Source organism: Podarcis muralis, chromosome 5 (genome assembly GCF_964188315.1).
Source record: "Podarcis muralis chromosome 5, rPodMur119.hap1.1, whole genome shotgun sequence".
NCBI lineage: Eukaryota > Metazoa > Chordata > Lepidosauria > Squamata > Lacertidae > Podarcis > Podarcis muralis.
In genome coordinates, this window is record NC_135659.1 from 25,972,466 (window position 1) to 25,989,790 (window position 17,325).

The following is a 17,325-nucleotide window of genomic DNA, read 5'->3' on the forward strand; positions in this document are numbered from 1 at the left end:
ACTCTCCCCAATGGACCTGAAATGTTTCTCTGCAAGGAGGAAGGAAATGGGAAAACCTCCCCGTTGTCTCTTTGCTCACAAATCCTGTCTTAAGGGCATATCTGTGTATGAATAGGGTGAGCCTGTGACCTGGATTCAGGAACAAAAGAATGGCCAGGATGCCTAGGTAAAAGCAATCAGTGACCATTATTAGGTATCCTGGCAGACAGGTTTTCTGCTGTAGACCTCCCCTTCAGTGATGTATGGTATGTATGATGTTTTGCGGGGTGATCTTGAGCTACAGGGGAGGCAATTTTCAAATGTCTATATAAGAGCTTGAACACCATTGTTCTAGGTTCCTCTCCGCCCTCCCGGCATGGGGTGAGCAGGGGACCCTGTTGCAACAGTTTAATAAAGATCAGGCTTACTAGCTGCTTTGCTTCTCAATATTCCCTGGTTGGCCTCTGTTATTTTCTCCTACCAATAGAGAACCTACTTAAGGAATCTGTATGGGCTCTTAGATACCCCATAAGGGAAAGGGAGCAGTATTTTTCTTATAACAAACTATAAAGGACATTGTTTAAATTTTGTGCTCACAATATTTGTGAGACACGGCAGGTAGACAGGATCTTCCTTGGCCCCCTTCCAAATAACATTTGCCTTCCCACCACCTAAGATAAACCCAGTGGCGTAGCGTGGGTTGTCAGCACCCGGGGCAAGGCAAGTAATTTGCGCCCCCTAACCCGTGGATTTGTGCCCCCCTAACCTGTGGATTTGCCCTAACCCCAGATGTTGCGCCCGGTGCGGCCGGCCCCCCCTGCACCCCCCACGCTACGCCACTGGATAAACCTACATATCTGTGACCATTCAAGCAAAATGCACCCCACCCACCATGAATGGCAGCCCACCAAGGGCTTCATAAATTTGCTTTTGATATCTTGTCTGAAAATTCAAAAGCAGAGAGTGAACTGTCAAGCTGAACTGCAAACAGCTGAAAGCATGTTAATAAAAACTTTGCGAGTGTCCATTATGATACCATTGTGTCTTTGGAAACTACCATGTGTCACAGGGGTTGGTAATTATGAATGACATTTTCAGTAGCCATTGTGCAAGTTCCTAACATAGTTGTTCTTTCTGGTAAAGCAAGTCAAAGTATGTAAGCAGGTCAGTCCTGGGCATTATAATGGTGCCAAACTGGCTTTTCCTGTTCATTGCTTGCAATTCCAGATTCATAAGGCCTTTGGGTATGTTTCTCTTCTTTTAAAGGCCTATTGTGCTCTCTTAGAATGCTATTAAGTTTCTGTTGCTGAAACAAGAACCCTGAGTTCTTCCTTAACTCATATTCTCTGAAGAATATTTGGGAGTGGCAGGTGTAGCAAGTGAAAAGTGAAGGCAATGATGAAGCCACAGCCACAAATAGAGAATTGTGTGTCCATGCCGGTTCCATTATGTCTCTTTTCTGGCTAGATGCACAGAATGATAATATATGCTGTGTGACTTTACAGAATGTTATGTACCAGTATGTCTCTGGTACCGGATATAAATATGAATTTATACATGGCACTAAGGTCCTCTTCTCACGGTAGACTGTTAGTGTAGTATTTGCTGCAGTGTGGTCCCCGGTGTGGAATGCACAATGCCCTCTTTAAAACTTTATCTGTGAAACAGTCTGTGTGGCTGGCTTTGTCCTGAGATGCTATGAATGCAGGTTCTTCTTCTTGTGATCACTCGTAGCTGAGTGAGATTGTCTTCCATGAACACGGTCGTAACAGTGAGTCCATAAGTGACTGTGGAGGCCAATTCTGAACCCACGGATGAAAGGCGCTAATAAATGCTTTCAGCAATGGAAGCTATATTGTGGCCAGCCATCTGTAAATTCCTAAATTTAATGTTCATTTGCACAGAACTAGCCTGGCCACAAAATTCCCTAGTGGAATTTTAAACATTGGATTTGTTGATGAGCACTTAAAATTGTATTATCTTAGAAAAAGTTAAAGACGGGCTTATCTGCACAATTATTCAAAGCTCCCCCCCCCCAGCTGCATTTCAGCCATTCTACTGAAACATTTTGAACCCATCAGTTGTTCCATATCCAGTTCCAAGAAGCTACAGTTAGAACTGGATATGGAACAACTGATGGGTTCAAAATTGGGAAAGGAGTACGACAAGGCTGTATTTTGTCTCCCTGCTTATTTAATTTATATGCAGAATACATCATGCGAAAGGCTGGGCTGGATGAATCCCAAGCTGGAATTAAGATTGCCGGAAGAAATATCAACAACCTCAGATATGCAGATGACACAACCTTGATGGCAGAAAGTGAGGAGGAATTAAAGAACCTTTTAATGAGGGTGAAAGAGGAGAGCGCAAAATATGGTCTGAAGCTCAACATCAAAAAAACGAAGATCATGGCCACTGGTCCCATCACCTCCTGGCAAATAGAAGAGGAAGAAATGGAGGCAGTGAGAGATTTTACTTTCTTGGGCTCCATGATCACTGCAGATGGTGACAGCAGCCACGAAATTAAAAGACGCCTGCTTCTTGGGAGAAGGGCAATGACAGGCCTGGACAGCATCTTGAGAAGTAGAGATGTCACCTTGCCAACAAAGGTCCGTATAGTTAAAGCCATGGTTTTCCCAGTAGTGATGTATGGAAGTGAGAGCTGGACCATAAAGAAGGCTGATCGCCGAAGAATTGATGCTTTTGAATTATGGTGCTGGAGAAGACTCTTGAGAGTCCCATGGACTGCAAGAAGATCAAATGCATCCATTCTTAAGGAAATCAGCCCTGAGTGCTCACTGGAAGGACAGATCGTGAAGCTGAGGCTCCAGTACTTTGGCCACCTCATGAGAAGAGAAGACCCCCTGGAGAAGACACTGATGCTGGGAAAGATGGAGGGCACAAGGAGAACGGGGCGACAGAGGACGAGATGGTTGGATAGTGTTTTTGAGGTTACCAGCATGAGTTTGACCAAACTGCGAGAGGTAGTGGAGGACAGAGGTGCCTGGCGTGCTCTGGTCCATGGGGTCACGAAGAGTCGGATACGACTAAACGACTAAACAACAACAACTGAAACATTTATTTATTTATTCATTCGGTGGTGTATACAAAACAACAACGTCAGTCTGTCATAGAATAGTTCATTTTGGCAAAGGGAGATCTTTGATTCATGTTCATCATTCCTTCCTACTCTTATCCCATCTTGCAAGAGACACACATCCTAGCTCATCATATGGGATGTGTAAGTGATTACATCTACTGACATTAGAAAGAATATATAGAGGGTGGGTGGAGGAGGTTGAATTATGTATGTCAACATCCTGAAATACACAATTAATTATATTTCAGAAGCATATAACATGAGGGCAGTATTTGCCCCATCTATGTTGCTTTGGTGTCTATTTCCAGCTATATGAAAGCACCAGATTCCCTTAGTTTCCCTAAAGCACTACATTTCCTTAAATAAACCTTTAGGCATTCCTGTTTCCACATATAGCCAGAATATCTAGCTTATGTTCCCAAGCATAAACTTTATGAAACCCACGTAAATTGGCTTCTTCAGTCTCTCAAATACAGTTACTGAAAATAGAACAACAAATTGCAAAGACACGGCAGTTCGTATGAAACCAATAATAAATTTATTAGAACAATTTAATACCTATTCAAATGAACAGTATATTACATCCTAAAGACCTTTCGAAGTTGTATCTATCAATTGGTTTTGAACAGAATCCTAAAAGCCTTATTTGAGGAAAAAATGTGTTTTTGCCGCAAGCTATGTAAAACAATGATGCAAGCTTTAAAGAATTAGGCACATGTGAACACTAAGGGGGGAGGAGCCATGGTTACTTATACTCAGAGTAGATCCATTGAAATGGACTTAAGTGACTTGAGTCCTTCAATTCCAAAGGGTTTACTTTGAATATGACTGCCTTAAGAGTGAGACTGAAAAACCCTTTCCTGACAATTATTTGACTACCAAAGGTCCATAGAATTTTAATGGAGTTTAGGCTCAATCTTGTATTTTATAGCTTCTAACGTGTTATGGAGGTTCCTGCTTTAGGGATGTTACAATAAGGACTTTAATAGCCATGTAGTATTGTTTAGAATGTCCTGAATTCTGATTTTGAGCTATGAACAACACCCAGTAAAATAAACACCTATTGTTTATTTTATTTTTTATTTCTCGCCCTTCACTCTAAGGTCTCAAGAACATTAAATTACAACATGAAAAACAATTTAACAACCATAAAAATAAGCGGGGTCCTATGAACATACACTTTGAGAAACTCTTTGTATTTTTATTATCTGAAGTACTTGAAGTGGGATTAAAAAAAACCCAGTAGAATTAGGGTTTGATCCCCCTTCAAGCACTGCTGAATTCTGACTCCAGATGTGCTTAATAAACACACTAATTTAATTGCAACTAGTCTGTCTTAACTGAATTATGGATAATGTTGTGTCGTCCTAATTCTATACAAACAAAAGGCCCATTTTAAAATGCCTATGCCGTTTTTAAGTTTAAGGACATGTTATACTAAAGATGACAGGAATTTAAGTGGTCTTAAATTTCTGAAACCTTTTAAAAAGTTATATGCAAACACAAAGCATGCTGTTGCAGGAAAAAAAAACCCACCCCATTGTATTAGTGGCTCAGAGGCAATGTAATTAAACATTTTAAATTTAGATCATCACTAGTGTACCTGGTACATACTGTATGTGATGCTATCACATTTCTTTCTAAGAGTCTGTTCATGGGGGGGGGGGGAATCCACAAGTAGGGGTGGGTGTTGTTTTTAAATAAAAAGAACATAACCCAAACATTTGTAATTTTAGAACTAAGCCTTCTCAAAATGTATGTCCTCATCCCTGCTTGAGAGGTGTCTGAAAGGCAAGTCTTTTGAGTTACAGACTGGATGGGGCTGATTTAAAACAAAAACAAAAATTATAACTATGTTGTAGGGTAGCTGGCAACTGGTAACTTAGGGAGGAGCTAGAGTTGATCTACTGGAGCTGGCTGGAGAAAAGGGAGCCTGAGCAGTCTCCCACCCTCTTGTAAGTAAGATGATGCCACACAAGTAAGGACTGGAGCTCTAGTGAAGAGAGGGCACCACCAAAAAGCTGGGACAGGATGCAATTGCTAGCTTTGAGCAGGACAGAATCAATCAACTTTTGCTCCATATTATTGTGGCCATTTTGCTTGGCCTTTGGAAGGCAAGTTAGGCAAGAGGGGATTTACAGAAATATTGTGGAATTTTAATTTGTGTATCCAATACAAGCTCAGCCCTATCAGTAAAAACCTATTTGTATGAATATAGGAATGCTCAAGCTTGTGAGATAAAGCATCATATTTCTTGCAATTAATATCCCTACTTCATACGACACATATGAAGCTCTGCTATGAAAATAAAGAGACAAGAAGAGTCAGTGTCATGACCTATTGCATTGGTAACCCAGGGGTGGGGATGGGGAGGAATAAATGTTTTATCAGTCCATAAATTCGACTCAATCGTTTCTTATAGAAAGTAGTATTCTGTTGAAGAAGGCAATCTTCCTCATTGGTATGGCTTCAGAAGTTTAGATCATCCACTGAATAAGAGACAGTAGAGGTGCCAGAACACTGAAAAGTATCAGGCTGAAGATGGGTTGTTTCCCAGAAGCGTCCTGCAAAAGAACACACACATATAATTACTCTAGAATCAGTTTCTAGTATTGTGAGGCGGTGAAAAAAATCCCCTTTCTGCATAGTTGTAGAAACCTCTTTCAGCCCTCATATTTACCCCATACAACAAAGCCCCACAACACTTTACAGCAGTTCTATACATGATTTCTCTCAATTAGGTTCAGTGAGGCTTATTCTCAGGTCAGTAGGCCTAAGAATGCAACCTTAGCCTTTCCTCATAGGAAAGTGCTTTAACTGCTTAGTCATTTGGGCAGTAGTCATTTTCTGCACCTTTTTCTAGCTCTGCAATATCCTAGCACACAGTATTCCTAATGCACACACACAAGAGACTTCTATAATGGCATTATGGCACTCATCACTTTTTATTTTCAATCCCTTCTGCTAGTAATTTGCATCATAAAATATGCATGTTTCATGGCTGGCACACAATGAATTGATGTTTAAAGTGAACTACCTTTGCTGGGGAGTCACAGATCCTTTCAGTGCCTATTGGCCACAATGTGAATCCCTTGGCCCTTTCTTCCACTGAATTTTGGTGGGCATTTATTTTGTTGCCCATTCCCCAGTTTGGAGAGCTCCATTTGGAAGGTTTCGTAATCTGCTTGGATTCCCACCATCGCAAATAACTTGGTGGCATCCACAAACCCGACCACCTGACTGCGGATCGTTTATGAATAAGGTCTTGTCTGCTCATGAGGCGGTAGAATGAACTGTACCGCTTCAGACTGCCAGTGGAAGCATCATAATCGTTAAATGTTTCCCTGTGTTAAAAAGCAGTAGCCCAGACATGTACTTGAAAGTGGAAATTTCAAACAGAGAAGAGGCCAGGATAAAACCTTTCTCCCTCACGTGCTAGGTTTTTGTTTTGTTTGCAGTAAACTTGTGGGAAACTTCCAAAAAATGGCGCGCACCACCTTCAGAACGCAGTGGTACAGTCCACTCTGCCACTGCATTATGATGACTGAGATTAAATAGCATCAATCTCTGGATAGTTCCTGAGGATACTTCACTGTTTACCTTCCGGATAACCCATCCTTTTATCCTATGACTTAGGATCCTTTGGCTAAAGTCCAACTACAAAATGTTAACAGGACTGTAATTTTTACGAGTTACTATAAGAACCCTTTTCGGACAAAAGATATGTGCAAACTTCCATTTAAATAATAGGTAATTTTCTCCCTATGCAGCTCTGATACCAGAAGTGAAGTGGAAGTGGAGAAAATACCTGGAGTGTCTCCTGCACCCTCCCTTTGAAAAACCCATTCCACATTTCTACTGTACACATACATTGGGTGGATATACAAGAGAGAGAAAAAGGTGTCTGCTCCCTTAGACTCCAGTGCATCACTTCAAAGCATGGTTAGAAGAAGCAGCAGCAGCAGCAGCCCAGATGTGGCAGTCAACCAAAAGTTCCACAAGAAGATCAATGCACATTTCTAGTCTATGCCACCGATTCAATACCATCCAATATTGTTCACAGGATTATTTGTGAACATGGCCGTTGTCATTTAACAGAAATAAGGAAGGGTGTGTGTAAATGTTCTGAAAACAGTGTACTTACAGAGTGAGGAGTCTGATTGCTTTGAAAACCCTGCAGAAGGGGGGAAATGAGTGCAAATTATTTCAGCAACTCAGCCTCGGCACATTCATAGTAAGTCCTCATATGGCCTCAAGGTGCAGAGGCCTTTCTGTGCATAGCCTGGGAGCCTCTGGCTCATGATGGGACCTCCAGAGCCCGGAATTTCCCCTTTTCTTGTTGAAACACAGTTCCCTCCAGATTTCTAAGATGTGGCAGATTTTTGCCAAGGAGGAATTTGGCAGCATTCCTACACAGAAGCAAGGCACTTTCTTCTGTAAGGGCACAGAAAACTGCAACCATGCAGATTGATCAACAAAATTTACTCTTTAAGAATACACACGATCACAGACTTGTGGCACATTCCTATACTTGTTTATTTGTGAAGAAGTCTGGCTGAATTAAAGGCCAACAACTCCCATGAAAGTGTGTTTTAGGCAGCAATTCTAAGCACACTTACTAGGAAGTAAATCCCACTGAATTCAGTCAAGCTTACTTTTGTGTAGAGATATATTGGATTAGGCAATTAGTGTTAACTTGTGAAAATATCACAGCACATGATAAAGCGAGTTCTCCTTCATGGAGAGCACATGTTGCGGTGGGGGCAACCATGACATCCCCTGTTGCCGGGCGGGTTAGTATGGATGGCCACGAGTTTGATTGGGCACCTCCAATTGTTGCTGGGTAGAATTTAATGTTGCAGAATTGTTTGATTGATGGGAGTGCTATTTATTCCCTGTGCGCAGCATTGAGCTTCCTCTTTTCGCTGCGCACATCGGATTACCTGCCCACCCTCCCTATATTTAGGGTTTGTTCGTGCCGACCTTGCTATGCCTGTCATGGGGTCGTCTGCTTTTGGAGCAGGGGCCTGGTAGGAATTTTTACCATTTGGCTGATTGGCTGGTGCCATTTGGTTTTTTGCCTACTGCGTAGCAAATCGTCACAACTTGTAAGGTTGCGGTTAGGCATTGGTTAATTTTGGTTGGTGGAGGGGATGTGGTTGGCTGTGCCTGCCCCTCCAATGCTGCTGCTGCAAGGGAATTCCAGTAAAGGAATCCAGGGGCTCGCCATGCTCTTGTCCGAACCCCTGGCAAGGGGCTAGGGCCACGCAAGAACCCCTGGGAGAATCTGGGGAGAGGTGAGAGCCTGGCGCCCAGCTCTATTCTCTCCCCCAAAATTTTTACCCTTACTGACTTTCGCAGGCTTGTGGTTGTCAGTTCTGTTCCTACCTCTATGTGGGAACAGATAGTCGCTAACCAATGCCTAAGCAACCACTCCCATACTGTAATTCAATAACGCTGTGGCCAAAATTATGCCAAAAACCAAAACCAAAATGTTGTGTGAACTGTGTCTTTATTTGGTGGTGTCCTGGGAGGCCTTGACATGCAATAAACCAGTTGTAATACTGGGTCGAGTGCTTTATGATTGATTACCGTCCCGGACTATTTAGGAGCTTTGCTGATACTTTCCAAGTCATATATATACTTTTAGAAATGCTCTCCAAGCCAAGAAGAAGACTAAAAGCTAATGCAGAAAGGCTGCTTACCTTGTTGGAACCATATGGCCTACTTCCGTATGGTGAACCCTGTAAAAATGAGAAATCCATTAAATCTAGAAAACGTGCACTACTATCCGGCTGACGTGGAGGAATCACCTACTCAGTTATGGTCCTCCTTGTGAACACTGGCCACTGATTCCAACCGAGGGTACAGCACAATCCTAGAAATGTAAACTCAGAAGAAAGCTCCATTGGGTTCAATGGAGTTTACTCCCAGGTAAGCAGATACAGGATTGTCCCTCACTTCTCAGCATCAGTGTGTAAACAGTCTTTGGTTTTAAAAGTATTTAGTCACATATTTTGAAAGAGCCGGGGGGAAGCCTACTTCATAAGGATGACATTAAGCATTTTCAAACTTTCTACCCTGAGAGAACTACTGCCATGCCTACTTGTCTGCTGAGGAATATCTGTGTATCTGCCATAAAACCCTTTTGTTGCCCAGTTTCACACACGGTTCTCATGAGGCACTGGCTAAGCCTGTTGAGTTTCACTGTAACTGGGAAAGATTAGGAGTGACGGCAGCTTTGTTCTCTTTGCTGCCATTGGAAAGAGCAGCAATCATGTTGACATCCTGCCCGCCATTTTGAATCCTCCAAACAACATGCAAGACCTAGCAGAATTCTGTGGCACTGTGAGGGGGACAGGGCAGTGGCAACAAAAAATAGTGAGGGTATTGTGAGAAAGCTGCCTTATTTTTCTCTGAGGGTGAGAAAAAGAAAAATCTCCAAACTTCCTCAGAAAAAATGTCTTCTGATAAATTTTGTCTCGGCTCTGAAAAGCATAAAGCTCATTGCCATATCATATTGAGAGGTCAAAGCAATTTAGCATGGCTCTATGATGATTTACTGAGAAGTTAGTTCTACAAAGGTTATTGGTGCTTATAAATAACAAATACATTTGTTAAACAGTCCTTACATATCCACCATATTGGCTGCCTAGCCGTCCGCCACCATATTGGCTACTTCCATAGGGGTAACCCTAGAAGCAAAACAGAAATGAGAAAATAAATAATTATATATATATATATAAATATATATATATATATATATATATATATAATGTAAACACCAATATTTTATTTGTTAATGCTGTAGAGAAAATTTCTGTCTTGTCCACGACCACGCTGGCTACTTTGGTTTCTACCATTTTGGTACAATCCTGTAAAGGGAAGCTCTGATTTTATCCGCCACTCATGTAAAAAAGAAAAGGGGGGGGGAAGCTCCATATATAGACCAAACTAAGTAAGATGTTGGAGTACTGTGACTGGAGCTCCTGTGATGGTTTCTCTTTTTGCACTGGGGAAGAGGGTATAATCCATTGCCTCTGTAGAAGTTTTTCAATGCAACCCCTCTCCCCCAATATTATTCAAAGCTGAAAGGGATACAGGCACAATATGGATGCCTCTAGGTTTCAATCTCCACGACTACTAGCTGCACAAAATTGGCACACTGAAATTGGTTACCCCACAAAATAGCCCTGAACCAAATCAAGGGCTTCAAGGTTGCTTTTTGAAAAACAAAAATATGTCACGAGCTCCTAAATGTAAATTCTGTTTAAAATTGTTCCTTACTTGTCCGTATCGTCCACCACCATATTGACTGTTGCCGCCATATTGGTTTCCTTGCCAACCACCATACTGGCCGCCTTGGCTGCCACCATACTGGCTACTTCCTGACTGAGAACCCTGTAAAAACACACACACACACACAAGCCAGGTTTTTAATGCAATTCATGTGGTTGAAGTTTATTCCTTGTCCACTATAAGGGTGGGGTCAGAAGGACAATTACTTAGAAATAATGCCATTTGTTTGTATCTTTTAAGGGTAATATAGATAGGTTTAAAATATATGCCACAACAGACTAGCCTCAAACATTTAATAACTGACACAGTACACACAAGAGATTAGGTGGGCGACCACAAATGAATTAGCTGCACTCATGCTGCAGAAAACAGGAGTTTTGGAAAGTAGCTCATTCATAAATATACAAACACACACAAACAAATGCATCCGTCTCATATACCGTAGCTTCCAAAACATAAAAATGAATACAGCAGGCAATGGGTACTTACAGTCATTCCACCTGGACAATAACACCCAGGCTGAAAAGAAAACACAAAACACTTGTCATATTTCTTTAGCAATCTTACTAGAATGCCGTTTTTATGGAGGAATTTTGTGTGGATTAAGATTGATCAATGATTCTTTACACTTTAAAAATCACGAAACGCAACCCTGTATCGGGAATTTTTAAAATGTTTAGCGTTTTACAATTCTTTATGCGTTGTAAGCCGCCCAAAGTGACTGGGGAAACCCAGCAAGATGCGTGGGATATAAATAATAAAATTATTATTAATTATTATTATTATTCTGGACCCTAAAATTTCAGCTCTTAGTTCTTCCAAGATGCATTTTCCGAACATTGCTAAGGTTTCGGTTTTGATATTCTTCTTTGTGTTTCATTTCTGTTGCGTTGCCTACATTAGATAGCAACCCTGTTTGCACAGGGTCTGTTTTCTTAAAAATTCAGGTACATTCAGCTGGCTGAATGTATGCAATGAGCACTCACACCTTTCTTTGTGGGCACCCTTTGCGGGACCGCACATGGCACCGCGGCCCATTTGGAACCCACCAGCTGGTTGGGCTGGCCTGCTTCCTGTGCTAGTCATTGGACGTTCCCGCCAAACCTCAGTTGCCAATCAGCCCTGCAGGGAGGTGGGGCCAGCTGCTTAAATAGGAGGCGAAGCCGGCAGCAACCATGTGATCGGTTCCGGAGCTTCACCCACTTACCCAACCCTCCCTTTGTTTAATGCTTTTTTGCAGGTTAACCATTTTCCTTCCTGTTCAGCGGGCGCTGCTACGGTCTTTGGATGGTTGTTGTTGAAGAGCCGGGAAGGAATTTCCTTGCATTGGCAGGTTTTGCCTTCCCTGTAGCAATTCGTCACAACTTTGGCGGTTTTAGGCCTTGGGCGGAATCCTTTAGTCTATCTTTCCTAAATGGGGACGGGACGGGACGTGAAGTGGTGACCTTGAGGACTATGAATGCAACCTCCCGGGCAGGACTGGAACTTAGAGGGGAGGGGTGTTATATACTGAGTTGAATAGGATCCAAAATGCAGCAGTCTGATTGGTCCTAGAACAATAGGATTCAGAATGCAGCAGTCTGATTGGTCCTATAACAATAAGATTCAGAATGCAGCAGTCTGATTGCTCCTAGAACAATAGGATCCAGAATGCAGCAGTCTGATTGGTCCACAGGAGCCACCCAATCCAGCTCCAGGTGGAAGTGAATCCGCAACCTGATTGGCCTACAGGAAAATTCCGGAATTAGCCAATGACGTGGGGCCCATTGTGTAAATAATGTATATAAAGCAGACATTCTGGGGGAACTTCCATTCCTCCTCACCACTATGAGCTGAATAAAGAGCATGAAATCCACTCTCGACTCCAAGTATATTTCACCTCTTAAAGGGGTTTGTATATGGGAGTCTCTGGCCATACACTGAAAGGTTGTCAGTGAACTCCCCTGCGTTGCGGGGATATGGGGTGGGCTGCCAGCATACACAAGCGTCTTGCTGTGCACCCTCCCATATCCCATTCACCCTGAAGAGCCCCAATGCCTAAGCCAAGGTCTTCCTACGTCTGAAAGGTTTAATAAAGTTGTGGCCAATTTTTAATCCCATAACACGTTGTCATGAGTCATTATTCTTTCTGGTGGTCTCTCGGGGCCGGGGGGTGTCTCCGCCTGGGCACGCAATTAACAAGCATAATAATGAGAGAATACTTACCTGTCCACCAGGCTGCCTGCCTCCGGAGTATGATGAGCTCTATATTTGCAAAAACAAACCAACAGGCTTTCATGTTCTAAACTTGTCTATCTATCACTACACAAGAGTTCACCAATAGCACCCAGTAATTACAGTATCAATTGTGTGAGGGAAAAATGCTTACCGGACTACCCTGCTGGCTTCCTGAAGGGGATGCTGAACCCTGTAATTATACAGTGAAAACACAGGTCATATATATAGCAATGGCTTTCTGCTCTTTATACAGTATGCAGAATATGATACTAAAGCTTTATGATAAAATAAAGTGGCCATTACACAGTCAACACAGACTGAAAAAAGCCTTGATTGCGGAGGGTTAGGCTAATATGAACTGACTCTTAAGGCATTAAATGTGGAAAAGGTTTGGTAAAGGAATCAGGGGAGAACGATGATGGTCTGTGGTCCAGCGGCCCATGATTAATCGGCTTCAAATCCTGGTTAAGAAACAAAGTTAAATGGAGGCTGATTGGCCTCATCCGTGGTTGACACTGGTTTTGGGATGGAGACACATGTTACAGCAACCTTGCTAAAGTTAAGCTGATCTGAGCCTAGTCAGTGTCTCCATAGACCACCTGGGAGCCCTATATATGTCTGATGCCTTGAATTTCACCATGGAAAAAAGTCAATATATTTATGTAATAAATAAAATAAAGGGGATGAGAGATGCAGATGAGAGGCACATTGCGATTACCCTCTGTTTACCCACAGAGCAGGCAAATGACAAATTGCACATCTGCTCTAAAATATTGCAGCAAATTCATAAAATATCTAAGCAAATTTATAAAATATTACAGCAAATTTATGAAATGTTAACATTTTGATTAAACATTACCTGTCCAGACTGGCTTCCTCCTGAGGACCCCTAAAAGCAATACACAACCAATCAATTTCTGTGCTAATATGGCAAGATACCGATTTCTCTTTGTGTTGTTTTCCCCCTCCACACACACTCTTTCTGCATGTTAATTTCTTACCTGTCCAACAGACTGGCTGCCTCCTGAAGAAGTCGAGTTCTGTAAAAGAATAGGAAGTGTTTGTTTCTGTTCCTTTTAAAAAAGCAGCAGCCAAGCAATCTTTGGGTGGTTTAGATTTCTTTTGGAAATAAGAGAACGTCTATACCTCAATCCAGCTAGGTGCCAAATTCTTACCTTTCCACCAGGCTGACTGCCTCCTGAGGAAGAGTTGTTCTGCAAAAAATTAGGAATTGATTGTTTCTGCTCCTGGTGCTTTGCGGTACGGTTCTTCAGAAACAGGCAAATGTCTATATTCTGACCCAGCTGCATGCGTCTCTAATGCTGGATGAGAGCAGCACCAATTTGCTTTGCATCCAGAGTTCCTTTCCTATGGCTCGTGAGAAAGAGACTAGATCTACTCCCACCTGCAGTCCTTCTGAACAGCTGACTGCTCCGATTGCTGATTTTTCTGACAGCAGTACGCATGTGCAGACCTATCTAGTGTGCGATGGGGTATCTTTAAAGATATACCGTATTTTTCGCTCTATAGGACACACCAGACCACAAGACGCACCTAGTTTTTGGAGGAGGAATACAAGAAAAAAAATATTCTGAATCTCAGAAGCCAGAACAGCAAGAGGGATCGCTGCGCAGCGAAAGCAGCGATCCCTCTTGCTGTTCTGGCTTCTGGGATAGCTGCGCAGCCTGCATTCGCTCCATAAGACGCACACACATTTCCCCTTACTTTTTAGGAGGGAAAAAGTGAGTCTTATAGAGCAAAAAATATGGTAAATAAGATTTCTATATGGCCTGCTTGTCCAAGTTTTGGCCAGATTCTGAGCATGCCATCCAGCGTGGGCCATTTGGGCCACATTTCCAGCTTCCACTGAAAAAATAATAAGTTGCCAGCCTTTGTAGAACCAGAGATATGAGGCAAAACCACAGGAAGATTCTGGCCAATTGTTTAGTGAGACGCCAAGTCTGTGTCTGCCTTCCATTGTCTTAGGAAGGAAGACACAGCTATGATTGCCATACAGAGAAGCAGCCATAACCACCTTTGTTTCCCTCTTTCATAAACTGATGGCTACAAAGCAATGCAAGAAGCAATTTACGATCTCCCGCTTGTCAACGTATTTGCTCTTTTTTATAATCTATCTGAAGGGAAGGCTGCCCAACTTTTCCGCTTCCTAGATTTTAACAGGTTTCTAAAAATAAGTCAACTTAAGGCAAAGTATCTCATACAATCTTATGATTTCCAAGCCTAGTCCTGTATTTCCAGTGCTTGAAGAAATCCTGTGGATACCAACCCCATTCTCTCCCCTTCGTCCTAAATCAAGATTCTTCTCCCACAGACACTGAACTCCAATGCAACTTTACATTTTGGCTCCCCTAACCCAAGATTCTACTTTCCTCCATTAACTTTTTAAAAATCGGATTCTTTAATTATGAGTGACTATGTATATCTTTCTTTCTTTCTTTCTTTCTTTCTTTCTTTCTTTCTTTCTTTCTTTCTTTCTCAGGGCCCTCGTATTTACGGGACTGCCTCTCCTGGTATGCCCTGCAGAGGACCTTAAGGTCCATGACTAATCATAGTTTAGAGGTCCCGGGCCCTAAGGAAGTCAGACTATCCTCCACCAGGGCCAGGGCCTTTTCAGTGATGGCTCCGGCCTGGTGGAATGCTCTGTCCCATGAGACCAGGGCCCTGCAGGATTTAACTTCCTTTCGCAGGGCCTGTAAGACAGAACTATTCCACCTGGCTTTCAATTTGAATTTAGCCTGATCTTTTATTCCCCTCTCTTCCCTCCCCCTCCCCTTTTTATGAAGATTACCTGCTCTGGGACCCGACAGCTAATTCTCCGCACTGGCCCAAATAGGACTAATTTAGCCAGTTAGCCCTGGTAACTATCTAATGTTTATTGGATGGATTTCCCCCCAAATTGATTTGTGAACTTTAAATTTATTGTTATTCACGCTTTTATACTGTATTTTTTGCTGTTTTTTGTTGTATCACAATTAAGTGTTTTAAATTTGTTGTTAGCCGCCCTGAGCCTGGTTTTCTGAACCGGGAAGGGCGGGGTATAAATAAAAAATTTTTTATTTATTTCTCTTTCATAGGTCCTTCAGTGCCCTTGAAGAAAGCTTTTGCCAAAATGTACTGGACATTTTACACACAGAGAGAGAGAGAGAGAAAGAGAGAGAGAGAGAATAATTTTGAGATCTCATCTCTTTCTTTCTTTCTTTCTTTCTTTCTTTCTTTCTTTCTTTCTTGTGTCTGATGTTACAGCATTTTTTTCTCTTGATTTGCATAGCCAGCAGATTTGCTTAATATGCAAACTCGGCTGACCAGATTTGGAGAACTGCGGCATAGTATTTTGTTACTATTTCGCAGTTATCATAATGGTTCCTAACAGTTATTAGACTGAGGGGCAAACACATTCTGATAAACAGGAGAACACCAATTTTCAAGATCCTTGCCAAGATTTCTCAAATGCATGTCTCAGCTCCATGCATTAAAAGATGATCGCATCTTAGAAGTATATTTAAAACATGATTATATCAGAGTATTCTTTCTGGGACTAAACAAAAAGCCTTCTATTCAAATTCCAAATACTCATGGACCAAACCTGTACTAAGGAGGAGCCAATGTTCCAATTATAAAAGCGCATTCACTGTCAATGGTAAGAGAATTATAAATGGGAAAGGATTTTTTACCTTTCCATATTGGCTGCCACTGCCGTACGATCCACCCTGCCCATACTGGCTGCCGCTGCTGCTGCCATATGATCCACTCTGCCCATACTGGTTGCTGCCGCCACCGTATGAGCCACCCTGTCCAGAAATCAATTATTTTATTTTATTTTTAAAAAGATGGTTTGTCACTGATGCACCCTATTACCATATCAAAAGATCTACAGCAAGCCACTCTCTAAGCAGAAATAAGCAGAAAGTCTTCTTGGCCCTGCTAGTACTCTTGATTCAGTGGGAGGCATCCATTCACTACTGGCAAATTTTGCAGATTTCGCCTCCTCCAGTCTCTAGCACCTCCTGAAAATCTCCTCTGAAAGGTCCCAGGAGCCTATGGAAAAGATCTCCAGGGGCTGCTAGGGACATGAATAGAGGAAAAGGGTAAAGGTAAAGGGACCCCTGACCATTAGGTCCAGTCGTGACTGACTCTGGGGTTGCGGCGCTCATCTCGCTTTATTGGCCGAGGGAGCCAGCGTACAGCTTCTGGGTCATGTGGCCAGCATGACCAAGCCGCTTCTAGAGAACCAGAGCAGCGCACAGAAACACTGTTTACCTTCCCGCTATTTATCTACTTGCACTTTGACGTGCTTTCAAACTGCTAGGTTGGAAGGAGCAGGGACAGAGCAACGGGAGCTCAACCCATTGTGGGGATTTGAACCGCTGACCTTCTGATCGGCAAGTCCTAGGCTCTGTGGTTTAACCCACAGCGCCACCCGCATCCCTTGTGCATAGAGGGAAGGAAACTGGCAGTTATCTCCCAGTAGATGGCACCATTCATGGCAACCCACACTTTTGTCTCCTTATGTATGGATTGGATCCAGGCTTCACTCCTATCATGGATGGGGAGGCTAATTTTGAACCTCCCGCTGTAGGCCTCAGTGCCACACTGTTCTGGAGGGTCTCAGTGTCTTCATCCAGGACAGCATGGAAGGATGGGGGGGGGAGCGGGGAGAGGGAGGAAGTGGCAGAAAGTCACCTCCCCCCCCCACACCTTCCACCAGATTC

General features: G+C 42.6%; 1 protein-coding gene across 1 annotated transcript in view; it reads right to left on the reverse strand.

Moving 5' to 3' along the window:
* Positions 1-4,783: 4,783 nt before the first annotated feature.
* LOC144327717 (uncharacterized) overlaps positions 4,784-17,325 on the reverse strand; it is a 14,440-nt gene continuing 1,898 nt past the window's right edge. The window contains exons 6-17 of the mRNA XM_077928112.1: positions 16,288-16,404; positions 13,771-13,809; positions 13,597-13,635; positions 13,455-13,484; positions 12,747-12,785; positions 12,584-12,622; positions 10,868-10,897; positions 10,367-10,480; positions 9,712-9,774; positions 8,785-8,823; positions 7,224-7,253; positions 4,784-5,643 (exon numbers count right to left, since the gene is read on the reverse strand). Of these exons, the coding sequence (XP_077784238.1) occupies positions 5,557-5,643; positions 7,224-7,253; positions 8,785-8,823; positions 9,712-9,774; positions 10,367-10,480; positions 10,868-10,897; positions 12,584-12,622; positions 12,747-12,785; positions 13,455-13,484; positions 13,597-13,635; positions 13,771-13,809; positions 16,288-16,404 (666 nt within the window). The 3' untranslated portion in view covers positions 4,784-5,556. The remainder of the gene's footprint in view (positions 5,644-7,223; positions 7,254-8,784; positions 8,824-9,711; positions 9,775-10,366; positions 10,481-10,867; positions 10,898-12,583; positions 12,623-12,746; positions 12,786-13,454; positions 13,485-13,596; positions 13,636-13,770; positions 13,810-16,287; positions 16,405-17,325) is intronic.